Source organism: Cetorhinus maximus, chromosome 14, assembly GCF_964194155.1.
Source record: "Cetorhinus maximus chromosome 14, sCetMax3.hap1.1, whole genome shotgun sequence".
In the NCBI taxonomy this organism is placed as follows: Eukaryota; Metazoa; Chordata; class Chondrichthyes; order Lamniformes; family Cetorhinidae; genus Cetorhinus; species Cetorhinus maximus.
This window is the reverse complement of record NC_135892.1, coordinates 97,240,329-97,268,295: the sequence shown is the minus strand read 5'-3', so window position 1 is coordinate 97,268,295 and position 27,967 is coordinate 97,240,329. Positions and strand designations below refer to the sequence as shown.

Below are 27,967 nucleotides of genomic sequence, written 5' to 3'. Positions count from 1 at the left end.
CATTGGCAAGCTGACAAATTAATTAATTTCTCCAAAAATGTGCACAAACAATTAAAAGGGTTGTAACTATGAGGTAAGTGCAATTGAGGGGACCCACAGTGAGTTCAAACAGAGTTCAATGGCAAAGTTGTTTGATATAAAGGTCAAGAGAAGGGTGTGGCAGTCAGGAGGAAATTTGAATAGATAACAAAGAAGGCTTTTTCATCTCATCCATTGTCACCAGGTAGAAAATCTAATTCAATTTACTTCTCGAATGAGATTACAAATCTGCTAGATAAGAGCAAGGCTGTGGTTACTCTCTATTTGGAGTCTAGGAGACATTTGGCACGTCCCATAAAACAGGCTGTTTGACATGGTTCTCTGTGGAACAACTCTGTTCAGTCTGCACACATGGCCCCAAGCTTTTGGTCATTTGTCATTTTAATTCTCCCCCATTCCCACTCTGACCTCTCTGTCCTTGGCCTCCTACAAAGTTTGATTGATGTTCAATGGAAACTGGAGGAAGAGCATCTTATCTTTTGATTAGGCCCTTTACAGCCTACCAGACACAACACTGAGCTCAGCAATTTCGGATCATAACCACTGCTCCCATTTTTTTTTGGAGAGCAAATGTTGGTAATGATTTTGTTATTCCCTTTACACCCCCTCTAGACCATTTTTTGTTCCTTTACTTGATCCATTACCATCCCAATTTTGCCTTGCACCATCATCCCTTTTTATCACTTAATCCCTCTTACCTTCCACCCTATCACAACGATTAATACCTTCTGTTCTATCTTCCCGTCCCTCCTTTGTCTCTGAAAGAATGGCAATGCAGCATGCTTGGCAGGAGGTAGCAGCGAGAGTGTTATCAATTGAACACATGGCCAGATGCACACCTGCAGGTAAGTGCTGTTATAGTAAAAATATTAAGGTGCCCCAGCAAGGGACGTGCTTCCACGGTCCGCACATTGCAGACCCATCTCTTCAACTGGAAAACAAGGTAAAATGGAACTGTCATCCCTGACAATGCAGGTTGTCTCATATTGACTCATCTGTCCTGCGGTAAGTCTCCGTCAAACACGGAAGTCACCGCTTCCCATCTGCCAATCGCCAGGCGAAGCCGGCCTGTCAATCACTCTTGCTGCGGCCTCCCATTGGACCATTGGATAATTGTTACACCCGCGACGTTCTGTGATTGTGTTGTGTGGGTGCGGAGCGGTTTTATTGGGAGTTGGTGCATTTCTGTTTCGTGTTGATTGTTATCCGTGAACAAGTCTCCAAATGTCTGATTTAACGATATTTAACCCGGTGAGGACTCAGCGTTGGCGTGTTTTGTGTGTGTGCGCGCGCGTGTAGACAGGGATTCTGCGCTGTATGAATCTTCTCATGAAGAGGAATGGTTCATTCTCCGTAAAGATGAACAATAACTATGTCTACAGCCGTTCGGCCGACCCTTTGAAGCGGCTTTCACAGCCTTTACTTCTCCAAAGACCCTCTTTGCGTATATTAGCTGTCAGTACTAGGCCTTGTATAGGCCAGTGGGAGAAACGTTGTCTCTTGGAATTTAGTCATTGCTGAGTGTTTATAGTAAAGTTAATAACCTAACCTCTGACTACCAATTACTTAGCTAAGAAACAATTACTGACGAGGGAGGTAACTTGGCTCTCCAGCCCATCCTTCCATAGAAATCAGTCTCTATCTCTCACTTCGGGCTAGTTTTTGCCTTCGTGGCACTGATTGGACCATTTCAGGGTGAGAGGGAGGCGAGCTGGGTGTTTGTACATAGCATATCTCTGACCTTTGGCTGAGGTGGGACAATTTAATGGCCTTTATTTTACGCTCAGCAATGAAGCAGTGGCGTTTGACTGCTACCAAAATTACCCACTTGCCTCATAGGAACAGGAGTAGGCCGTTCAGCCCGTCGAAGCTGCTCCGCCATTCAATTAGATCATGGCTGATCATCTACCTCAATGCCACTTTCCCGTGCTATCCCCACATCCCTTGCTGTCAATAGTCTCCAGAAATCATCCATTTCTGCCTTGAACATATTCAATGATTGAGCTTCTGCAGCCCTCTGGGGTGGAGAATTCGAAAGATTCACCACTCTCTGAGTGAAGTAATTCCTCCTCATCTCATTCTTAAACGGCCTGCCCCTTATTCTGAGACTGTCTCCTGATTCTAGGCTCACCAGTCAGGGGGAACACCCTGTCGACACTCACCCTGTCATACCCTGTAAGAATCTTGTAAGTTTCAGTGAGATCACCTCTTACTCTTCAAAACTCGAGAGAATACAGACCCAAATGCGATGGTCCAGATGAAAATTTCATAAAGACCAGAAGATTTCTCCATGACACAGGTCCGAGGAGATCTCTGCAGCATAGTTTCATGGTGGTAAATGTCAGAACATGTGGGGCAGTGATGAGAAGCCGCCACTGTAGAAAGTAAAGGTCACGAGTAGGAGAAGTGTTTTTCTCCCTCACATATGAACATAACAAACATATGGGGCAGGATTTCCCCCCCTCGGGGGTGAAGTTGAAGGGCAGGCGCGCTTCTGATTGGGGGCGCGGTGCCATTTTACATGGCCTGTCAGTGTGGTGTCCACACAGAAGTGCTGTGCGGACGGGGGGGATTCCCAAAATCGAGCATGTGCTGTTTCACGCATGCGCACAAAAGAGCGCACTCATCTCCCTGAGGCTAAGTGCTGCCTCAGGGAGATCGGCTGTAAATGTATAAAAGCTAACAATAGATAAATAAAATTTCTCTAATATGACACTGTCACATGAATTGGGACATGTCCATAATTTTTACAAAAACTTTATCAAAATTTTAAAAAACCTACATGAAACCTCATCCTGCCCGTGGATGAGGTTTCATGCTTTATCTAATTCCTGCCGGGGCTCCTGGCCTGCCCACCAACCTTAAGGTTGGACGGGCAGGTCCACTAATTAGTTTAATTACTCTGTCAGTGGCCTGAATTGGCCACTGACAGGTCGGCAGATGCACAGCTGATTTTGCTTCGCCCCCGCCTACCGGAAAATTTAAATAGGGCGCGGTGACGTTGGGAGTTCCATTTTACGCGTCGGTGAGTGGGGGGCGGGGCCCGCTCGCTGACGGGAAAATCCTGCCCATAAATTAGGAGCAGGAGTAGGTCATCCGGCCCCTCGAGCCTGCTCCACCATTCAATAAGATTAGGGCTGATGGGAGTGCAACCCCAACTGCACATTCCCACTCCCCTGTTAGTCAAAAATCTATCTACCTCTGCATTAAAAATATTCAATGACCCAGCCTCCATCACTCTCCGGGAAAGAGGGTTTAATGACTCTCTGAAAGAAAAGAAATTCTCCTCAACTCCATGTTAAATGAGAAACCCCTTATTTTTACATGGTGTGCCATGGCTCTACTCTCTCTCACAAGGGGAAACATCCTTTCAGCATCCACCCTGTCGAGTCCCCTCAGGGCCTTTTATGTCTCAATAAGATCACTTCTCAACCTTCTAAACTCCAATGGATACAAGCCCAGCCTACCCAACCTTTCCTCATAGGATAGCCCCCTCATCTCGGGAATCAGTTGAGTAAACCGTCTCTGAACTGCTTCTAATGCATTTATATCCATTTTTAAATGAGACCAAAACTGGGCACAGTACTCCAGATGTGGTCTCACCAACACCCTGTACAACTGTAGCAAAACATCGCTACTTTTATATTCCATTTCCTTTGCAATAAACAACAACATTCCATCTGTCTTCCTAATCACTTGCTATACCTGCATACTAACTTTTTATGATTCATGTGCCAGGACATCCAGATCCTCCTGTACTGCAGAGTTCTGAAATGAGGGGCCTAGATAGGATAGGCAGGAAAGACTTGTTTCCCCTAGCTCAGGGGTCAATTACCAGGGGACATAGATTTAACTTGTTTGTTAGAAGGATTAGTGGGGACATGAGGAAAACCTTTTTCATCAAGAGGGTAGTGGGCATCTGGAATTCACTGCCTAAGTTGGTGATTAATGGCTGAAATGCTCAACTGATTTAAAAGGTACCTGGGTCTGCATCTGAAGTGCTGTAACCTGCAGGGCTACGGACCAGGTGTTGGAAAGTGGGATTAAAACGAGCGGCTAGTTTCTTTTTTATCTTTTTGGCTAGTGCATACTTGATGGGTTGAATGGCCTCTTTCTCAGCACTGTAACATTTCTATGGTTCTATCTCCAATCAAATATTATGCTGCCTTCCTATTCTTCCTACCAAAGTGGACAAGTTCACATTTGCCCGCATTATACTCCATCTGCCAAATTTTTGCCCAGTCACTTAACCTATCTTTAATGTTGAAAAGGATTGAAAATTACTTTTACCACGTCATATGCATGTAAATGGGATTAAATGACATTAAATTTGAACATCTTTTTTGAAAAAAAATCAAATAACTGTGAAGGGAGTTGAATAGTTTCATACCTATGTCTCTCAGAGGTTTATTGAAAGTGTTTTTAATAATTTGCTCTTGAGATGAGAATGTTGCTGGCAAGGCCAGCATTTATTGATCGCCCCAAAGAAGGTACTGGCGTGTTGCCTTGTTGAACCACTGCTGTTTATGTGGCGTAGGAACACCCACAGTGCTGTTCTTCAACAAACTCTTCAACTTTTCTTCAACTTTTTGATCCAACTGAGTGACTTTCTAGGCCCTTTCAAGAGGCGGTTAAGATTCCTGTGGGTCCGGAGTTACATGTAGGCCGGACCGGGTAAGGATGGCAGATTTCCTCCCGTGAAAGGCATGAGTGAACCATGATCGTCCGTAATGGAGGCTAACATTTCATTTCAGATTTATTCATTGAATTTTAATTCCCCTGGCTGCCATGGTGCAATTTGAACTCATATCTCTGGTGCATTGGCCTGGGTTTCTGGATTACCTGTACTAGTTCAGCAACATTACCACTACGCTACCGTGTCCCCATGGAGAGAAATCTTTCTTCCTGTATAATGGTGGTCTCATTAAATATTTGGGAATATCAGAGGAGTCTCCTTGGGCATCTTCACACAAGCCCCAAGATCTTTTGGCAAAGAAAGTTTGTTAAGAAGTGGTCAATTAATCGAAATTCACACTGGTGCCATGTTCCCTGAAATAATGTCAGTGTCAGAGAATTAAATATAACGGGCAGAATTTTGCCGTCAGCGAGCAGGGGGCGCGGCCCGCTCGTCGACGCGGGATGACGTCGGGCGGAACCGCTGACGTCATCCCGCCCCATTTAAATTTTCAGGAAGGCGGACCCGCAGCAAAATCAGCTGCGGGCCCGCCGACCTCTCAATGGCCAACCTTAAGGTTGGACGGGCAGGCAAGGAGCCCCGGCGGCAAATAGAGAAAACATGAAACCTTATCCACAGGCGGGATGAGGTTTCATGCAGGGTGTTAAAATTTTTAATAAAGTTAATCTTTAAATTATGAACACGTCCCAGCTCGTGTGACATTGTCACATGAGGGGGACATGTTAGGGAAATTTTTTTTTTCTATTTTTAATATTTATCAAAGTGGAAGCAATCTCCCTGAGGCTGCACGTAGCCTCAGGGAGATGTGCACTCTTTCGTGCGCATGCGCAAAAGAGCGCACTCTCGCTTTTAGGGAATCCCTCCCGCCCACGCAGGAAGTGCATAGCGCTTCCCGCCGGACATCACGCTGGGCGGGCCTTAATTGGCCCGCCCACGTAAAATGGCGGCACGGCCCGCTTCATTGGTGGGGATCGACTCCCTGCCCGCTGGAAATTGGGTCGGGCCCACCTGCCCAACAGGCAAAAAATTCTGCCCAACCAGTGGAGAGGCACAGAATCCGCAACTTCAAGATTTCTGCGTTATTGTGCGTACTCCTGATGTTCCTGTTAGTTTGAACAGGGTTATGAGGGTGAATGCTGACACCGTCTTTACCACTGCACAATCCAGGCCTAATATTTCCTGTCTTAGACTATATTCAAATTTATGGATACCTGCCAAGTTGTATCTGCCTTCCCCATCCAAGTTGTTATGGGATGCAAGCTTACATTTGTGCTAATTCATAGTTAATTCATAACTTTGTGTGAACCAATGCCCTAGGAGTGAGAAATTAGAGGAAGTTAATCTCTAATGTACCATCTTGTATTCATTTGCTCGGCAATTTGCCAAAAATTAAATCCTCAAATTTTTGGTTTCTCTTTGATACCCTGTTTTGCGTTTTGCTTTTTAGAAGCTTAGTCTAGTGTTTTTTAAACTCTGCAGCATGGTAGACTTGTACTTCAGGAGTATCCTTCAATATTCAGGAGATTAAAACCAATATCTAAGCTAGGAGATATTACTTTGCTGTCCATAAAATGTTTTTATCGTCAAAACATGGCAAAGACTTGAGCACAAAATCCAGGCTGACACTGCAGTGCACTATTTAGGGAGTGCAGCCCCGTCGAAGGTATCGCCTTTTGGCAGCGATTATAAGCCGAGGTCTGTGTTCCATCTTGGGTGGGTGTAAATGATCCCATGGCAAAGAAGAATAGCGTGGTTTTCCCAGGGTCCCTCAAGCAACACCTAAAAACAGTTGATGTGCTTGCTGTCTTATTGCCTTTTTTTTAAACCTTTGCTGTGTGCGAAAGCAACTTCTGCATTCCCGAAATTATAACAGCGACTACACATCATGAATACTCTCGCTGTAAATTACCCTGGGACATCTAATGTCTTGAAAGGCATGATACAAATTCAAATTCTTTGCTCCTTTTGTCAACGGAAATGTTTGAAATTATGTTTTGGAAGCATTTCCCCTAAAGCTATAACATTGTGACTAGCTTATGAGTGAATTTACTGGAAGCCTTATTACTTAGAATTCAATGCTGTGTAATTCATCCTAAGCCAGAACTGAATCTATTTTAACCTTTTTTTACAGCTGGAGAACTTGCCATTTTTTTCAGAAATTTTTTTCAGCAGTCTGTGTCTGCCTTTTCTCAGAGACTTGATGTCACTTTGTACAGATTGTTTCACCTAATTTTTATTTCTACACAATTCACCTGTCTAGTTGCTGTTCAAAGGTGCTTGGGGCATATTGCTTTTCTATTGCACTTATTTTTTTGCTTCAACGGTTTAAACCTTGATTTTAATTCCTGCAGGCGGGGGCTGAGGTGGATAACAAATATCAGAATTTCAGTATTTGTCAAGTTTCTATTGCAACATCTAGGTGTTCCTCAAATGCATCCTGTGCCCTAACACTCTTCATGTTGACTTAATTCAGTCAGCTACTGGTGACCCCCTGTAACAAGGAGTGGTTCTTAAAATTGTACTGTTCAATCCTGAATCTTTGCCTCTTCTGCATGGGTTTGCTTTCTCCATCTTGTTTAGAATTCGTCATACACCTCCACAACGCCTCTTGTGACTTGCCTCTTTTTCAAGACTGAAGAACTTACAAAAGATTACATGGGATATATGGTACAGCAACAGGCTGACCACCCCAACTAGTTAGTCCATGCTGGTGTTTATGCTGCACTCAAACCCTCTACCATCTTTTCTCATCTAAATTTACCATTGTACCCATCTACTCTCTTCTCCTTCATATACTTGTCTAGTTTTCCCTTAAATGCATCTATACAGTTTGTTTCAACCACTCCCTGTAGTAGCGAGTTCCACATTCTTACCACTCTTTGGGTGAAGAAGTTTCTTCTGAATTCCCTATTGGATTTCTTTTTCTTTATTTGTTCATGGAATGTGGGCGTCGCTGGCCAGCATTTATTGCCCATCCCTAATTGCCCTTGTTCAGAGGGCATTTAAGAGTCAACCACATTGCTGCGGGTCTGGAGTCACATATAGGCCAGACGAGATAAGGACGCCAGATTTCCCTCCCTAAAGGACATTCGTGAACCAGATGGGTTTTTCTGACAATCGGCAATGGTTTTGTGGTCATCATCAGACTTTTAATTCCATATTTTTATTGAATTCAAATTTCACCATCTGTGTGGTAGGACTCGAACTTGGGTCCCCAGAGCATTACCCTAGGTCTCCAAAATACTAGTCCAATGACAATACCACTATGTCACCACAAAAGGAAACGTTCTCTCTGTATCCACTTTTTCAAGCGAGAAGAGACCAAGCCTGTCAGCCCTTTCCCATTATGTATACCCATACATTTCTGGTATCATTGTTGTAAATCTTCTCTGCACCCTCTCCAGTACCCCTCTATCCTTTTTATAACATGGTGGCCAGAACTACACATGGTACTTTTGTGGTCTACCAAAAGTTTGATACAGGTTGAGCATAACTTCCCTGCTTTTCCATTCTGTGACTTTTAGAGATGAAACCTAGTTCTTGGTTTGCTTTTTTATGGCCTTTCCAACCTGTGGCACAACTTGTGGTGATTGATGTATTTGTACTTCAGGATTCCCTTGTTCCTCTACCCCACCTAGACTTGCACCTCCCATGTACTATGTGACCTCCCTATTCTTCCTACCAAAATGTACTACTTCACATTTGTCTGTGTTAAACTTCATTTACCAATTATTTGCCCATTCTGCAAGTTTCTTAATGTCCTGCAATTTGTTGCAGTCCTCCTCAGTGTTGACTATCCTCCCAATTTGGTGTAATCTGCAAATTTTGAAATTTGTGTTTTTGATTCCAAAGTCCAAATCATTTATATAAATTGTGAACAACCGTAGTCCCAGCACTAATCCTTGTGGAACACCACTTCCCATCTTTCACCACTTTGAATAACTACTCTTTATTCCCACTCTCTGCTTTCTGTCATGAAGCTAGCTAGCAATTCATATTCTACCCCTTGTCCCCTGACTCCACATTCTTTGATATTATTCATTAGTCTATTATGGGACACCTTATCAAAGGCCTTTTGAAAACCCAGATAAATTGTATCTACTGCATAATCAATGACAATTCTCTCTGTCATCACCTCAAAATTTCAATCAAGTTGGACAAGTAAAATTTTAGCTTTTGAAATCCATGCTGACTACTCATTATTGTATTTTTATTTTGAGATGTTCTTCTATTATCTGCATTTAGTAAGGATTCCATTATTTTTCCTACCACTGATAAGTTGACTGGTCTATAATTCCCTGGACATGTCCTCTCCCTCTTCTTAAATATAGGAATTACATTAGCTATCTGTTAGTCCTCTGGCACTACATCTTTTTCTAACCAATTATTTAATCTGAGTAGTAATGTCTCTGCTATCTCTTCCCTAGATTTTTTATAAATACGTGGATATAAATATCTGGTCCAGGGGCTTTATTCTCTTTCGAGTTTGGCTAGTTTATTCAACACATCTTTTTTACTTTAAATGCATTTTTCTCATTACTGATCTCATCTCATTATTCAATGTCATGTGTACTTATTCTATCTCCCTGTCTATCCTTTATTGGTCCTATTCCCATCATAGCCTTCATTTTTTTATTGATGTGCCTGTAAGATATTTTCCTATTTTGTTTTATGTTCCTTAATAATTTAATTTTAAAGGTATTCTTTCCCTCCCTAATTGTTTTTTTGACTTCGCTCCTAATCTCTTTGTATGTTCACTTATGCCCTCTTCTGCTTGTCTGTGCACCCTTTCCTAACCCTCAATTGCTTCTTTCTGTCTTTATTCATCCATGGCATCCCACTAGTGTTCAGTTTGTTCTTCCCTTTTAATGGAATATATTTTTCTTGCACTTTGTTGAACTCTGTTTTTGTTATTTATTTGTGAACAATGTTTTAAACATTGTTGTTCAACACCATTGTTCGTCAATATTGTTGCCAATTTTATTTTTCCAAGTTCTATTCTCAGCCTCCTCAGAATCAGCTTTTCTCCAATCCATAAACTTGAGTTTCATCATACTTAACTCCTTCTCTATCATCACTTTAAAGTGATGTTATATTATGGTCACTATTGCCTGGAAGTTTCCTATCTTTACTTCTCTAATCTGCTCTGGTTCATTCTTCATTATTAGACTGAATAGCGAATCTACGTTTATTGGATTTTTTACATATTGGTTCAGAATGGAATCCTCTACACATTGTAGAAGCTTCATTCCCTTACCCCCTTTATCGGCCCCTTCTGCCCAATTAACATCAGGGTAGTTGAAATCCTGCATGATGATTATTCTATGTTTTACTCAATTCTGAAAGAACATGGCTCTTCCCTCTGACACTAAGGATCAACTCTGTTGCTCTCTTATGCACTTTCTCCCAAGACCTGGACAGCCCCCTTAAGTTGCAGCAACTAGAACTTTACTGCAGATGTGGCCTGACCAAAAGAATATACAACATTGTATTGTTTATTATCCTTTTATGGCATAGTTGATGTTCAGCATTGTTGCACTTTTGAAACAAACTCCGTTGTATTCCAAATATAACCAAATAGTTATTTAAACATATTGTAGTAGTACTGCAAGTAGCACTGAACTAATCCAAATATTATTGATCTTTAGTGCTTTTTTTTTATGTTTTAAGCTTGGTTGTAATTTTCTCTTATAGGTTATACCATACAATGGCGCAATCTTAGGTGGCTTGCATCGAGGGCAGATGATAGCAGTACAGGGAATGGTGCCCAAAGAAAGCAAAAGGTAAAACATCATGGCGAAAATCTACACTGGAAAGAAAATTTTATACAGTGAACAGTACAGTCAAATCTACACTTGCTGAGAATTTTTCTTTGGCAGGAATTTACAATTTTAGAAGTAGCTAATAAACTTTATTTTAAAAAGAATCATACATACATACATTCATTTAAACCATCCTAGCATTCTGGGGATGATGCTCTTCCTTTGATTTTACTGACAAAGGTTGTTGAAGTCAATCGCTACCCCTTCATCTTTGATTGGAGTCGTAAATTTACATTCTGAACACACAAGTCAAATGTGTCAAATAGCCAAGTTAAAGGGAAAGGACAAGGTAACAGTGAAGTGTAGCGATATGGGTAATGGTGACCAGAGTGTGACAGGAAGGGACAGAGCATACAAACATAAGAGTACAGCAGCAAATATGGTCAGGGTAGGGAAAATGGCTTTAAACTGACAAGAGGGGAGGAGGTTTGAGTGAAGGGAGACTTGGAAGTCCAGAGTTAAAAGTTCAGGCTATGGCAGCCTTCTGTCTCATAAGATGATGCTTTGTGCTGTGGTTGTCAACTCTGTGTTTAACATTGCCTGGTGTGGTTCAGGACCCCCACTTTTGATGGCAGTCTCTGCTGCATTTGCTGCAGAGGAAGACTGAGAAGGTACACAATTTGCTGGGCTCTGTTTTCTCTGGGTCCTCTTCTTGGCCAGCTGAGCTTTGTGTTTGGGCTTGCTTCTTCCAATGCCCTTCCAAACAGTCAGCTTCCAGAGCTTGTGGCCGTCATCGACTGTCAGTGCCAATATCTGCCATCTTCATATCTCACTTACAGGTGTCCTTGTAGCAGACATATGGGTGCCCAGGAGGTTGTGACCCAGTGGCCAATTAACCATACAGAAGACCTTTGGGTATACAGCCGCCATCCATCCGATGAAAGTGACTGAACCAGCACAGGCGTCGTTGATTTAACTCAGTTGATGGAGTTAGCATGCTCCAGGACCTCTCAGTTGGTGACCTTGTCCTGCCAAGAGATGTCGAGGATACATCTGCTGTGTATGTTAAGAATGTGCTCAGAGAATCACACCTGGTGATAACCACATCCAGCAGGTGCCAATACCTTGATCTTTGATGTATCCAGGACATCTTGTGGCATGGCTTGTGCTGAAAGGAGGTGTTAGTTATACGAAGCAAGTGATAGCAGCATCAAGTAGCCTCTGTCCATTCTCATTTAACTTTCCTAGGCCATGATGTCCGAGGCAAGAGGGCCATGTCTCATTGCCTGCACCCACTCTTTCGCTGAAATCCCCAACTAGGCAAAAACGTCCTGACTTGGGGATTCTGCTGTTGGCAGTGTCAAGCTCCTCATAGAACTGGTCTTTCGCCTCTGTGGTGGAGCACAGCATTGGAGCAGATACTCATGAAGTTAACTGGCCCAGTTTGAGCTGAGAGGCGGATGGAGAGAACATGTTCAGGACCATTTGTAGGGGTTTCTGTCATTAAGAATAGTGAGTTCCTTAGAGCGAAGCCTACACCTTGCTCACGTGTCTCCCCTGAACTCTTTCTCTGCCAGATGAACGTGTAATGTTTTTCTTTCAGTGACCTGCTCTTGGCGGGCTTGATCTCTTGCAGAGATGCTATGTCCATGTTCAGCCTATCAAGTTCCATGTCGGTCACAGCTGTCTTGCGTGCCAGCTGACCAGCTGCAAGTCGCCTGTCAGTCCCGTATGCATGGGACCTGATGTTCCAGCTTGCCAATTGAAGGATTGGCACCTTCCTTTTTGTTTGTTTGCCTAGTGTGATGGATTCTGGAATTTAGAAGAATGAGAGGTAATTTTGTTGAAACATTTAAGATGATGAAGAGGCTTGACAGGGAGATGTTGTTTCCCTGGCTGGGGAATCTAGAACAAGGGGGCACAGTTTCAGGATAAGGAGCCGATCATTTAGGACTGAGATGAGGTGAAATTTCTTCATTCAAAATGGTTGTGAACCTTTGGAATTCTCTGCCCCAGAGAGTTGGGAATGCACCTTCATTGGATATATTTAAGGCTGGGATAGACAGATTTTGATGTCTCTGGAAATCATGGGATAGGAGGAACAGGCAGGAAAGTGGAGTTGAAGATCAGCCATGATCGTATTGAATGGTCTTCTGCTCCTATTTCTTATGTTCTTATGTACTGCAGCATAACTCTAAAGGTAGGGCGTTTGCATTCATCCAGCTGACGGTGGAAAATAAACATGGTTGCAACAAATCCATCGATTGTAATGACCTCTATTGAAGATCTGGAACTTAATTTTCTGTTCTGTTTAATCTTCCGTTTAGTTCAAATTGGTGGAGGAGGGGAAAGTATTAGCTGTAGTAATTCTTGCACCACGTACCAACAATATTCCTGTGTGCTTGGAAAGTTGATGTGATTGACCTGGATGTGAGTTTGGTGGCCTTAATGCATTGATTCCATCTTGGGCTCAGTGTAAAATGTCCCATCCAGCACAAAATAGGAATTACTTTTGGGTAACAGGAAATGTCAGACTACAGGAGATGTGGCTACTAAGCAGCATGTTTCTGAATTGCCCCCTTTTTACAATGCTCATCAAAAATCAGAATTTTAACTTAGTATGCTACTGAATATAGATGCTGCACTGTGACAATGCAGCTGGAAATTCCTATTTTATGCAAAGTGATGAATATAAAATTTTATTGTATAAATATTCTCCAATATTTTATTTATATTTGGGCAGTATTTACGCAAGAATAATGTTGAGTGAAGTGGACTTTACGGTACTTTTAGGGTGAAATGGGATGTAGAATTGTCTTGACGCTTTTATTCCCTATTATTTGCTTGTGGATGTTTCCAAACGTCCCAGCCATTTCCTGATTATGGCAGCAAATTTTCTTCAATAAAATGGATTTTTATTAAATGGCAGAGTTTGAGGTGGGAAAACGTCTTGGCAGAGTAGTTTAATATTGGTACGGCCAGCTAGTGTACATGGTCTTGATAAGTCCAGCTGTATCATCTACTCTCAAAAACCCATGCTTTGAATTCTTTCCTAAATTCTGTGAACACATTTTGGAATTTGTAGAAGGCAGACCATTCTTCTGGTAGTTTCAGAAAAAACTAACAGCTGATAATAGCTTGATTTTTTTATTTTACATATTGTGAAAAGTACAAATGGATGTCATTGTTGACCCTTTGTACAGATTCCAAGTGGATTTACAGTGTGGAAGTTGTGAAAAACCACGTGCAGACATAGCCTTGCATTTCAATCCACGTTTTCGGAAGTCTGGGTGCGTGGTTTGCAACACGCTGGTGCTGGAAAGATGGGGACGTGAAGAAATAAAATATGAGATGCCGTTCAAGAAAGGAGAGCCATTTGAAATAATTTTCTTCGTAACGGTTGACAAGTTCAAGGTAATGAAAGCTTTTCATAATTATATTTTTTTGGCTTTGTGTAACTCATTTTACATGACTTGATATTTTTCCTACATACCATCTCAGCACACTCTGATTACGTGACGTGTTTTAAGATATTGAGATGTGACAAGATGCCGATTAATGCAGATATTTTATATCATGCTGCATTTTTCAATAACCCGTAATGCAGTTGTAAAAGTAACATGATTTGCTCTATTCCTAAACAAACTCCAGATCGGATGCAATAGTTCACTTCTGTAGTTGACCTTAAATGCTGTCTGCCTATTAAGGTTTTTTTTTAAAGTTTTTCTGGTAAACATGTTTACCATCTCTTGACTCTTCGGATGTTGCCTTTGTGACTGCTGAGCAGCACCACAGGAGGCCTTGTACAGGTCAAATATCCTTCATCCGAAACCCTCTGGGCCATTTGCAATTTGGATGTCAGATAATTTCGGTTTTCGGATACCATACACAAACTTACATTACAATAGCCTACGCCTAGGCAACTATAGTCTAAAGTAAATAAAATAGCTAAAAGAGTCAGACATATCACTGAATAATAAATACAGGATACCTGTAATAAATTTCTTTTTGGCAAGCTCATCAGAAAAATCACAAGGTAAACAGTGCAGACAAACAACCAAACTTCCGGTGCTGAAGGACGATGAGGCTCAAAAACAGTGCAGTTTTTGGGTGTTTGGTTTTTGGATTCATGGATAAAGGATATTTGATCTGTAGTTCAGTTTTAAAATGCGGCAATGAGGAACCAGCAATGAATATTGCAGAAGTGGAAATGCTGAGTGGAAGGAGGCATAGTTGCCTTGAACTGTTTGGATCCCCTCAGGCAGAGTGGGATGTCCTTGGTGGTGGATAAACTTTGGGAGGGGGTGTCAGGATTTGTATTATATTTCTAACTTGCAAAAGCTGTGAAGAAACACTTTGGCCAGTTGGGATATAAAACAGGACTGCAGATAGCTGTTACTACTGGTCTGGAACAACACTGCAGTAGCATTTTTGAACAAGTTGTTCAATGCACTTACCAGTTTTAAAAAAAAATGTATTTTAATTGAGTACTAATCTAACCTTAGCTGTCAAACTAGGTATAACGCATGAGCTCCAACTCTTATTTAATGTAACTTTATCAGTACAATGCTTGGTAGCTGAACTGAAACAAGAATGTCAAGCCTTTCGGTGCACCCAAAGGTATGTTATACAATGAAATGCTTCTTTAAAATAAAAAGTTCAGTTAGCTAACAACTTCTGTGATTTTCCTGTTCCCTTGTAAATGTGGAACTCCAAACTCCTTCAATTATTCATGTCATGTCCGCATCTTCAGTAATCTTAGTACCCTTTCCAGAACGCAACCCTATTCCCACCTTTTGCCTCTGTACTTGTCTCATTGGATGATACTTTAATTATTATTGATGGATGCAGGTGAGAGGCTAGTGTATCAGAGTGCAATATGCCATATTCTTGTAATTATAACAATAATATGGAGCCATCCCTTTTTTTTGTACTGCATGCATTGATACAAAGGAAAATGGATGGAAACTCATTTTCTTTCTTTAATATGTTCTTGGTTTGGTGCAGATATTTAAGCAAGAACAGAATTGACTGTAATCTTATGAGAATACTTGAGGGCATGGGTGGAAAATGAGTTGAATTTATTGGATTAATAAGTAGCTTGGCTATATGTGACATAAGATGTAACTTTGATTGTTATACCTGAGGTGGTGCAGTGCTATTCAGCCAACATACCCCTTATATAAGCGGGTCTTAGTGTGGGACAGCTTAAGAAAAATTAATTTGAGTTCATGAATGTTGCATTGTAAATTCATGGCATAACACCATTTCTGTGCCATTTCGTTTCTGAGAACATATATATTTGGCCATTTACATTGTTCACTGTGATCCTGGGAATGCTAGAAGAGGAAACTTTCTTTTCACATAGGGACTCTTTCCTGCATGTTTTGGCCCGAGTGTTGGTGATATAGGGAGCAGGTCATGAAGATGTATTGAGTAGTCTGACAGGATTGTACTCAGTTGAATGATAACAGTTAGAAGTTATAGGAGTTATAAAGACAAATTTTCAGAGCGCTGGGAAGTTTGTAATGGTATCCCAGTGGTTCTAGGGCCAGTTCTGTACACTATATATCAATGATTTGGATATAGTCCTATGGGAAATGGTGGTGAAATTTGCAGATACTAAAACAGGAGGGATAATTAATTTTTTAGGAAGAAGCTGCAAAGTCATGTTGTTTGATTTCCATCCGCCACTTTCTCCATCTATGTTATTAGGTATGAGGTGATACATTTTGGTTAAAAAAAATTAACAATTGTAATTATATTCTAGAGGTAGGTTCTATGCTGTGGAAGAACAGGGAAATTTGTAACAAAGGCAGCACTTCACATTGATAATTTTATATATGTGGGCTTTTTATATGGTTTTTCCAATAATATCTTCGCAAACTGTATTTTTCTTTTAAAATATGGAAGGACATTGCATTATTTGGAAACTTCGATATTGTTTTCCACAATAAAGTCATATATTCACCTTTGGACTCAGAGCAAGCATGATTTTTCCAAGAAATCACCTGATCAGCATGGTACTGAGGGGGTAGAGCTGTGTGTTTGCTTGTACTGCAATTATTTTAATTGATGGAAAAAAAAACTGGTTTAAAGGTAAAGGCTAGTGATTTACTGGAAATCACATGACAGGAATGAGCTTTAAGATTTGGATTTGGTTTTTTGAATTCAGTTTGGGCTGAACTGAGAAAGTAAAAAGCTACGCAGCTCGCCTTCTCCTTGCCTTGCCTGAAATAAAGGAGTTGTCAGTATCCAGCGAAGGATCCTCAGCTCAGTGGAACTTGTCTGTCTTTGGAAATCTGAGAGGCTGACATGAGAAGGATTGATCCAGCTATGTGCTCCTGCATGCCGAAGCTCTGTGGGAACCTCCAGACATCTTCACATGAGGGCATTCCAGATGGACAAAGTCAAAACCCTGTAAATTTTATCCTTTATTTTATAATGCCTATCCTCCAATATTCATCTATGCAGAGACACTATCTGTTTATCCATTGTTTGTGTGTGTGTGTGAGAGCATGCTGGGTAATTTTACAAGGGATAGATACCTTCAGATTATAATTATATGTGAACCAATTCTAGCAACTTGTTTAAAAAAATAAGTTTTGTTTTATAATAAATCAATCATTCTGAATATATTGAAAGAAGCCTTGTTAAAGTCTCTTTTATTCTGTGTCTAACAGTAGCAAAAGTAAATAATTGGCCATTTTGGTGAATGAATTAAACTTTTAAACTAATGGTCTAACCTGCGGAGTAGTGGGGCTAGATAAACTGCATGCTCCTCCCATCCAGGTCGTAACAATATTCTGGATTTTTTCATGAGATATACAATATAAAAAACAGTGAAGCTGAAAGGCACCATTACACATTATTCAATGAAAGTGAATATATTTTCAATTTATAAAGTGACAACATTTGTTCACCCTTAAAACCATTTGTGATCAGAATTTCTTGACTTTTCTAGGCCTTCCACTTCTTCTAGGTGCTGCCCTGACATCTGCAGCAGGGGTGGAGACAGCCTGTGCAATTGTTGGTCCTGTTGCCTCTGATGACTTTGGCATGGGTTCTCTGGAGAGCCGAGGCCTTGGGGGCCCCGGCTTGCTTTGGCTGTCCTTCTGTGGGCCAACTGCTCCCTCTGTTGTGACAGAAGGTGCGGTTGAGGGGGTCACAAGTGAAAGGGACTTGGAGGGAGAGGACATACTCCGAGATCCATGAGTGGATGAACCAGGGGTGTCCAGCTCTTCCGCTCCTCCTCCCTTCCTGTGCCCGAGGGCCCTGGCCTGACTCCTTGAGGAGAAGGAGCACCTGGAGGGTCTTTGGGATGCCCTGTTTCCCTATCGCATTGCCACTGCAGGAACTTGCCCATGGCTAACGCAGTGGAGTGCAGGTCTGCGCACAGCTCTGCGTTCTGCTGGACCAAGGCTTCCATAGCATCCACCATTCTTCCCATAGAGATTTCATCAGAGAGCAGGCGGACGCACTCCTCCAACTCGTGTGTCACTCTATTGAGGGCTTCCAACAGCTCTGTGTGATGTTCCCCCGCCATCTGCTGACTCTCCACAATGAGTTGGAAAGCCGAATCCAGAGGCTGGTTGTCTGACTTGGACCTTACAGATGCCTCTTCCCCAGCAGTCTTCTGAGTGCCAGGGAGCTCGGCTGAATCTGCCTCCTCCTGCTTTGGAAACGTGTCCTTGCGATGACCATCAGATTGTGAACCCGAGCCTGCTCTAGACCTAGGTCCCACTGAGGTGTGTGGCTCTGCGTTGGTGCAGGGTGTGGGTAAGTGCTATGATGGATCTTCCAGGCTGCTTATTTTCAGCTCTTCAATGCTGGAGGTGAGGACCTGGATGAAACTGAGGGACAGGCTGACTGAGGGTGTCAGTCCCTTGGCAGAGCTCCCTGTGAACCAAAGTAGAGATGATTAGTGCATGGCAGCAGAGTCAAAAGGAAGAGAGAGAGCACTCACAGTTGTGTTGAGAGAGGGATGATGTGGTGCAGGATCCTCATGTGGGTGTTCGCCACCGACCTCACTGTTGCCGCAGGCATGGTCCACGTCCTCACCAGTCAGTGCGATGCCACGTGCCTCAAAGTGAGTGAGGAGCCTAATGTGGGCCACCCCACCCCTGGTCCGAGACCTCTCCCTGCTCAGCTTCTCCTACATGAAAACAGATGGAGAGAGAGTGAGCAGGACACATGGCACTGCATGGTGTGTTTGTGTGGTGAACGGAGCCATGGATGGGATGAGGACGTGAACTTGGGAGGGTGTGAGCCTGTTGGAGATGTGAGGGTATGTGTGAGAATTACTGGTGTTGTTCCTTTAAGTGTGAGATCCTTATGGATGTGTGATGGGTTTGTGTGTGTGTGAGTTGAGAGTGATGAAAAGAGTGCCTTACCCTGGCGGAACGATGAGACCATTCATCCTCTTTAGGCACTGGGTGGCTGTCCTCTTTTGCAGAGCATTGGCCCTGACGACAGCTGCCACTGCCTCTCATGCAGGATTGGCGACCTTGCTGGCCTTCCCCAGAACACGGGTAGAGGACATTGCAGCAGGCCTCCATTGCGTCTAGTAGGCGCTTGAGGGAGGCGTCACTAAACCTGGAGGAGCAACATGTTTCTTCCCTTTGGCAGCCATCAGTTTGCAGCACATTCCTATCCCTTGAAGAGTGCTAGCTCTTTGCAGGGGCAGCCTTTAAATATGGCCCCTGGTTTACTGAAGGCCTAAGGTGAAGGCAGGGCTGGCGAATGAGATGATGCCCTGTCATCGAGCCGGCGTGTTTCCCCAGGAATGCATGATTAATGAAGCGGGTTTGGAATGATATGGCGAGAAAAGCTGTCATTACGGCCAGTGGGTAAAACTTCCCTTTCCCCACCCGCTACCGCACTTTGGGCAGAATCATCCCAGATTTGCACTATGTAATGATGAGCCTCCATGAACTCTAAGACCTCAGTTACACAATTAGTGCAGATATTGAGACTTTAGAGAGGATGCAACACAAATTTAGTTAGTTGCTGGCTGGTAAAATAAATACAAAGACAGATGAAAAATTGGGTCTTTTTTTTGTTGGGACAGTGATAATGGATAAATATGAGGCAAGTTAATGAAATGCTGAGACAGCAAAAACAGAAACCGCTTGTTTCCGATGGTGGAGGGATCTAGAATGGAGGGCTATAGATAAAAGATTAAATACATGAGATTTATTACGAAGAGGATTTGTTAAAGAGTTGTAGGTAAATAGAATTCACTTCCAGCATTTGTTTCTGCCTTGTTTGCTTTGTTTAACGTTCAAGATTAATTTGGATGAACGGCTGAAGGGAATAACATGAGTAAATGTGATTAGGCCTATTTGCTCATGTAGGAGGTTAATGCCGACACTGATTAATCGGGCTGACTGGCCTGTTTCTGTGTGTTACTTCCGTGTTTCAGACTGTTCCATGTGACTGTAGTTGACCTCTGCTAACCTACTCTGTAAATATATATTTATCCACTAGATTGCAGTTAATGGAAAACATTTCCTGGACTACCAGCACAGAATAAATGTAGAAAAAGTTGACACACTTGGAATCTTTGGTGAAGTCCAAATTCAAGCAATTTCCTTCTTGACCAGTTCTGTAAGTAAGAAGTAAAAATGCAATTTGTACTAATGTATTTCTGGGTGATTTTAAGGTCACAATAGGGAGTTTATAATTGTCTTTAGAAACAAATGTCACAAAATTATTTCAGGTTGTGTTTCCTCTTGATTTTTTTCTTTACTTTGTTCCTCTTTCACTCTGCAATATGATGACTTATGCTGGACTAATGGCCCATGGACACTGATACACTTCCAGTGTGTCCCATAAGTAACCTATCTAAATGTGTAAGTTTGGTTTGTGAATGTTGGTGACCTATTTAACTAGGTTCGAAGCATCACTGCAAAGCCTAATTCTTTTTGATATAGTGCCGTCTGTAAGGGGTTAACTCTAATGCTAGCTCCTGAGCATGTGTGTAAGGAGCTATGTCACATTGATGCCACTCACTGAGAGAAGATTACTGAAAAGCATCTTAGAGAGTAGCTCCAGCTATGCTTTGGTCTTACTTAACCTTTGTAACTAGTTAGTATGTAAATAAATGTGATCTCAACAAAAGACCATTGCCATCAGCAAGATCTCTTCTAGGATAAGAAACTAACAAATCTCAAGATAAAGCCACAATAAAAGACTGTCCAGTAACAATGGAGTGCTGGACTTCCTGCCTACATTGTCTTCAGTAGAACATTCTTGGAGCAATTGATCTTGTGGTACAACTCAATATTCTGATTGCCCTATTGAAACGATAAAGGTGGTATCATACTGTAGTATAATAAAATATGTTAGACTAAGTCCCATAAAGGGATAGCTGTAGTAGCTTGTGATGTCATAGAATGGAGTGACACATAATCCTGATGTGAGACTCCGGGACAGTCTAAAGTGAAAGTAAAAGGAAAGCAAGTGTGGTCAGAAGCTTGTAGGCAAAGTGTTCTCCGTAGCCTGTAAATAAGTTAAAATAGATGTTAAGAGTGCTTATAGCTGGTGGCCTTTGGGAATCATTGAAACTACTCAAACCCAACACTGTGATAATATACATACTAGTGCTGAGGTCATACCAATTATATAAGTGTTTATTTCTAATCATTGGGATCTAAAATTTCATTACTGTGGATACTCAATACTTTTAATGTACTGTAACTGTTGAACATATCCAAAAACCATATAGTGTAATAACATTTTCTGTCCTGTGTCTTTAGGAGCAGGATAATCCATATTCTAATTTACCAATAAAGAAGACTGATGCAAGTGGGACTGTAAGTCTGAGTAATTGTCCTTTCAAAGTGTCTGTCTTCTGCCTTAAAGTTATTACAATTTGACTTATTAATGTTTGTTGGAATTACAGCATACAAAGCCTACTAAGACTCAATTGGTAAGTGCATACTCATTTGTTTGGAACATTTTTGGAAAATGATTGACTTAGATGCTTGATGCTTCAGTTCAGCAGTTCTGAAACTTTATAAGAGCAGTTTCCAACTCACTCCTTTCCCATCTACTGAGAAAACAGCCAGGATGTCTTCACAGTTATAAATTGATAAAACAATAGAATAAAACTTTACAACACTGCACTATCCAAGCACAAGAAAGTGTCTCCAAAGGTTACATTTCTCAGTAGCAGATCTTGTTTTCTCCCTCTTCACCTTATTCACCACCACCTTTCCATTTCACTTTTTGCTGTGTTTACTTTTTTCCACCAGTACAATATTGAACTTTATTCAGGTAGCAAATTTAAAGCTACATGAGATTCTCAGAATCTGATTGAAATCTCTCTCAGCCAATACGAACGCCAAAGAGTATTTTCACTTTAAAACAGTAATTCAAAAAAATTTATTTTTCATTTAGTTAATCTCAAGTCAGAATGATGATTTTAGCAGGGTGTTGGGGGTCAAGATGCAGAAAGGTATTCCCCTCAGTCCCTTCAGTTTGTCTTTGCTTGGCTGCTCATTTGTTTCTCGTTCTTTATTTCTCTTTTTTTTTCCTCAACCCTCCATTTTTTTTCTATTTCTTGGTGTTAATGCTGTTGTTCGGGGAGACTATAGAAAGAGAGGGGAGTGAAGGGAAGAGAAGTTGAGAAGGAACAGATGGTCAGTCAGAAAAGATCAGTGATGAACGGAGAGACTTGAGGCAAGTTATACCACCCGTTGCACTCAAAGAAACATTCTCAAGTGTTATGCAGCTCTCTACCTGTAGGCAAAGGGTTTTTCATATGGATTGTCCCATATCAGGTACTCTTTCTTTTCCTATGATTGAACAGTATTACATTCTGATCTCTCAGCTCTGACTGGCATTCATGTTTCAGTAATACGGTCAAATGCTGTGATGTTTTGCATTGCTAAGATTGAACCAAAGTCCTATTGACTCAACTGCCTAGCAGTTGCAGTCGAGGAGTATCTGCAGCCAGCCAGTATTTCCAATGGCTCTGAAATGCCTCCTAACACTTGCTGTGTTTCTTGCGCTGGGATCATTTGCATGCGGAAGCCAGGTGGTCTTGGGTGGAGATTTGGGGGAAGGAGGGGGGGGTTTGCATGGCAGCACTTTTGGAGATTGGCCTCGGGTACCTTTTTCCTTTGAATTACTAAGATCCCTCCTCCGACCTTTGAATAGTGGACTATAGGGCATAGAAAGAAGCCTTTGTGCAGTAGTCAGTTCAGAAAATGGTGGCGACCACAACAAAAGTCACATGGGTGGGCATGACTGGTGAATGTGTGGAAATTCATTTCAAGCCATTTGACGGGGTTTTGAAGGAAAACTGTGGGGTTCTGGTGGAACATATTGTTAGAGCACATTTCAGGGCAGAAAACATGTAGAATAGGACTAGAAATCCTAGGCTGTGATCTAACTATTAATTGTTCCAGGTTTTTAACAGTTCGAAGATCCTTTGGTTTTTAGGCTGTGCCTTATATGGGTAAAATTAAGGATGGATTGAGCCCTGGTCGGGTAATCACTGTTCAAGGCAAAGTCGATAAGAATCCAGACAGGTAATTTAATATTATAGTTCTGTTACAATCTATGCATTTTATCTCTTGAAATGTACTGTGAAACTCTCATCATTAAATTTGAGTCATGGTACAATAATTGTTCAAGCAGCATTCTGTCTGTCTTCCATTACACACAAGAAATGTGATGAGCAGTTCTCTGTTAAAGCAGCAGCATATCTCTGTTAGATAGCACCCTTGTGTGCAGCATGTAATAAATAATATGAAAGAGAATTGAGTGTGAAATTGATGTCCAACTTTAGTTACATCCCCAAAGTTTGTAAAATGTCAAATCAAGTTACAAAAAATGCAGTTGTATTGTATTGTGACATTTGGTGGGACATTAGGCAGCTGTAATGAAATCTGATGGTTGCCTGCACATTACCTTTGATACATAATTTACGTATCTTCTCCTGACTCTATTAACCAGGAGGGCTTGACCGTTTAAATTTTAAGTCATGACATTCGTACAAAACTTCAATTACTTCGTCTTTATCGTTTTAAAACTACATTTCAATATTGAGGGAGATGTCTTTTTAAATACCCTTCCAGAGCTATAAATATGAAAAATGTCATCTTTCCTTCCATTCAATATTTCAGATAGATCCTTACTTAGAGGGTCTTGATCTTGAGGTTCTTAAAGATAGTAATCTTACTTCAACTCTTTTCCGGTGTTAAACAGATTAAATTTTGAGTCCATTGTTTAATTTGTATCATATCTGAACCCAGAGTATTGGCAATAGAGGTAAATCCTGAAGAGAAGAATCTGTATTATAAATGTAAATCTCTTTCAGGTTTGCCATTAATTTCCATGTGAGTGATTCCACTGATCTTCCATTGCACCTGGCACTTCGTTTCAAAGAGAGAGCTTTTGTTCGAAACTCGTTTCTCTACCAAAGCTGGGGTGAAGAGGAGAGGAAAATAGATTGTTTTCCATTTAACCCAGATGCATACTTTGAGGTACATTGTATAGTCTGAATATGAATCAAAGATCTTTGTATCAGCATTACTCAAATATAACATTTAAAACAAAGATTGACTTTTAATCTTTTGATCACAAAATCTCAAAAGTGTAAACAGCAACTATTTATACAGAAACCTTGGAAAAGCTAATGTCAATCCACCTAATACTTTTGTTTGAGCTCAGTGTTCTGTCTTGGACAAAAAGCATCTTACATACTTAACTTAAAACCAACCTAGATCCACAGTTGAGTGGCATTGACCATAACATTTTACATGGTAGCCAAATTGTCTTTGGGCTTTCTGATAATTTAAATAATTCTAAGAGGGGAAAGCATGTGGAAAAAATGTTAAATATCACCTTGATTACTGTGCATTGGAAGGCTCTTCTGTTGTCTGTAGAAGTGGTAACACTGATCTAATTGAGGAAATTAGATGTCCAGTAGAGAGGGTTTGTGTCTTAACTTTACAGAAGGCAGTCAGTTGATTTTCAAAAACCTGAAGACAATGTTGCTTTGCCTTTATAGTGACACACAGGGAAGGAGCTGAATTGGTTTGCTACCTCGTTTAATACTGTTTTGTACTCAACGTTTTGTGTTTGTTCCAGGTTATCATTTATTGTGGTTCTGACTGCTTCAAGATTGCTGTTAATGGAGAACATTTATTGGAATATAAACACCGTTTTACTGACTTGAGCAAAATTGATACGTTGGAAATGGTTGGAGATCTCCAGTTGTTCGATGTACGGACTTGGTAGGTGGTGAGAAGCTGCCGTTCAAAGTTAACATTTATGCCAGGCTAATAACAGGGTGCGTAACCTCTCTAATTCTGTTTTTGATTATAGAAAGAGTACGAGATCAAATCAAGAAGAAAAATAATTTCTTGGGTAATGTTGCATGATGTTTGAAGATCTGGCTTTTGTTTTGGAATGGCTTTATTGAGTTCATTTAAACCACACAGTACACAAGAAAATGGGATTTTGAGCATTGCATCATTTCCATAGAACCCTCCCCAAAAAAACTTCCAAAATTATTTAAAAGTGTGAAGGGGCTTCGAGTAACTGTGTAATAAATTTTGTTTTGGTATTCAAATTGCCTACAAACTTGACCAAGTGTCTTTAAATATGTATTTTTAATGGTTGAGATGTGTTAGGATATTTTGCTAATGAACTAAACTTCTGACCTGCAAAACAAAGTGAGACGGTTAATTAAACTTTGCACTTTTGTTGTAACTTTACTCAGCAGAAAAGGCTGTGCAATGTTGGTTTTTAATTTACTGTTGTTAAAAATCCTGAACAGATTTTGGCAAAGCTTGTAAGTCTTATTGATGAATACTTTATCTGACTGACATGTACTTACATGAATGATCAATTAAAGCTTTAATGTTCCACAAGTCTAATAGTCATAAGTATTATTTGCAAAAGCTCCAGTAAAAGTAAATATACATTTTGGTTTTCTTGGCCTGATTTAACAACCTGTTTCACAAATTGCTGTAGCATTCTCTGTACAAGAACAAACTACTGATTACAAAAGCCATTCAGTCCATCTTGTTCATCATTCTGAAAGGATTAAAATCTCTACTGCCAACCCAATTGTGTCTTAAACAGTTCCAGGATTTGTAACTCTCCTAGTTTACCTAGGAGTCAATTTTATGTGCTGTTCGCTTTTTTTGGAGAGATTAAGAACTTCCTGTTATGAGTCCTAAATTTACCAATTTCAGTTTGAATCCTCATCCCACTGTTGCAATTTAAAATAATTTTCCAGAATTATTTTTCCATGCTAGTTTACTATTTGTATATCTCCTAAAATCACCTCTCGGATGCCTCCCCTTTAAAGCTGAAAAGCCCAAGTTTCCCTAGTCTTTCCTCGATAGCAGACCTTTAACACTGCATCAGCCTTGAATGGTCCCCTCAGGACTGCTTTCAGTGTCCAAATGCTTTCCTTGCACCTCCGTCCAGAGCCAGACACAGTTTAGAAATGCAGCTTGTATTATGTGGAGTCAGTGCCTGACTCTGCAAGTGAATGAGCAATGTAAAATAGACCTCACCATGAGTTTGCTTTGCTGTGACATACTGCATTGCAAATGTAAGGTTCTAATAGTCAGTATTGTCTGAGTATCTATTTGCTAAATATTGAACTACAAAGCTTGACGGACTCTCGTGGAAATTACAACTATAAGAAGATTCTGTAGCACTTTTTTTTGATCATTGAATATAATTTGACAAAATAATGTAATGCATGTAAATAAAATTGCTAATTTTAAAGAGATTAATTTAGCACCTTAGATTGACTTACTTTTCAGAACTCTTCCATGCCTCTCCCCGCACCACCCCATATCATCTTTAATCTATAGAGAGGATAATGTGGTCCAGACAGTACTCTTGTTCTGAGCTTTTCTTAAACTGTTGTTTTTGATCAGGATTAAATTATTTAAACAGAACAGTTGAACTCCCTTTACTCAAACTTGTTTATCCCACAAAAATATTGTCGGTCGGGCATATAGCTAAGCAATGTTGACTCAAAGTAGACTTGCAATGTCCAACAAGTGTGTAATGGGCTACAAAATTGCAGTCTGCATTTTGAATCTGGATGAATGTTGTGAAGGAAAACGTAACCTTATTTACAACACTTGAACTGGGAGTAACATTGGTAGAGATGGGCTAAACCCACCAATGGTACCCAACAGCCAAGGATGTACTGATCAAATCCAGCAACAGGCTGCTGTTGGACATGGATTTCTACAAAGTATATTCTGTTTCTTATGGGCTAAATGATCAGTGCATTTGGTAACTGAGTGGGAAGAACTTCATTACAAACAGCATTGATGTTCAAATCAGGTGCTGACTGTATTGCATGGAATCTATAAACAAATTGTTTTGTTTACATACCAAATATACGTAAATGTTAATTTTTGCCAGTAGGCCATTAATCTAACTGGAAGCTTTTTCTTGTGGGGGAGGGTGATGGTGGGGGCCTGAGGTAATTGTAGAAATTTGGAAGAGCCCATTTCAGCATCTGTTCTTACATACTGTAAATTAACATGTGATACTCTGCTTTTGTACTTGACTTTTGTACATAATTTATATTAAGACAAAGCTTATAATTAATTGATATTTACTGAATCTGTAGTGCATTAAAAAGAAATAAAAGTTATTTTAAACATTCCTTGATGAAATTTGTCTTGTACTTTACCAAAGATCTCACCTACCTTTTTGTTGAATTTTAATTTCTAGAAGCTTGGAAGTTTGAATTTCTGGATCAAGTGTTGCTGCAAATAATGCACAGCAGTAGTTTTCAGTCTAAATGAATCCAAGCAGGAGATTCTGATGTGAACATGATCTGCATTTATTGGACCATCTTTGTAGATTACAGCACAGGAGGAGCCCATTTGGCCTAATGTTGGCTTCTAAGAGCTGTTCAATTACTTCCACTGCCCTACCTTTTCATCACAACTCTGCAATAATTTGCCCAATTCCCTTTTAAAGTTATCAAATCTGCTTTGATAGAGACTGTTACTGTTTGAATTAACACCGTGATCAAGTGAAAGAACACAAGATTTCACCTTTTTAAACATAAACTTTACTCTGTATTAAAACAAATAAACAAAGCAAGAATCACCAACAACACTATAGTTTGTCCAGACTTGGGAGTATAAATCCCTTTTTACTTCCTAATTCCACCTGAAAGTTCCCTTTATATGTTACAGAATCTTGTGGGTTCACTCACTTCTGATAGGACCAAACCAAGTATACTACTGCTCTCCAGAATTTATTTGGATTTCTCCTCAGTTTTCCAGCTATTCTGAGGTACGAGATTTCATGGGGATCCTTCCATTAGGTTTTGGTTGAGTGACCATCACAACTTTCCTTCAAAAAACCTCACGACTGTTGACTTCTCGGCTGAAGCCTCACTGTATTTGTGCTTGGCGATTTAAAAATCGGGTTCACAGCTGATCCCTAATGATCTGTGCACTCC

At 40.7% G+C, this 27,967-nt stretch overlaps 1 protein-coding gene across 3 annotated transcripts; it reads left to right on the top strand.

Annotated features, from left to right (window-relative positions):
* The first annotated feature begins 1,146 nt into the window (after nucleotides 1-1,146).
* LOC144689845 (galectin-8-like) lies at nucleotides 1,147-26,260 on the top strand. Of its 3 annotated transcripts, XM_078557280.1 has the most exons (10): nucleotides 1,147-1,290; nucleotides 10,430-10,518; nucleotides 13,701-13,911; nucleotides 19,987-20,106; nucleotides 21,258-21,314; nucleotides 21,404-21,430; nucleotides 22,948-23,036; nucleotides 23,828-23,993; nucleotides 24,601-24,746; nucleotides 24,838-26,260. In XM_078557280.1, coding segments are annotated over exons 1-10 (933 nt in total). In that variant the 5' UTR covers nucleotides 1,147-1,263; the 3' UTR covers nucleotides 24,839-26,260. The 3 variants fall into 3 exon arrangements, with proteins under 3 accessions (XP_078413406.1, XP_078413405.1, XP_078413407.1); XM_078557279.1 differs by having other exon boundaries at nucleotides 24,601-24,886; XM_078557281.1 differs by lacking the exon at nucleotides 21,404-21,430 and having other exon boundaries at nucleotides 24,601-24,886.
* The last annotated feature ends 1,707 nt before the right edge of the window (nucleotides 26,261-27,967 follow it).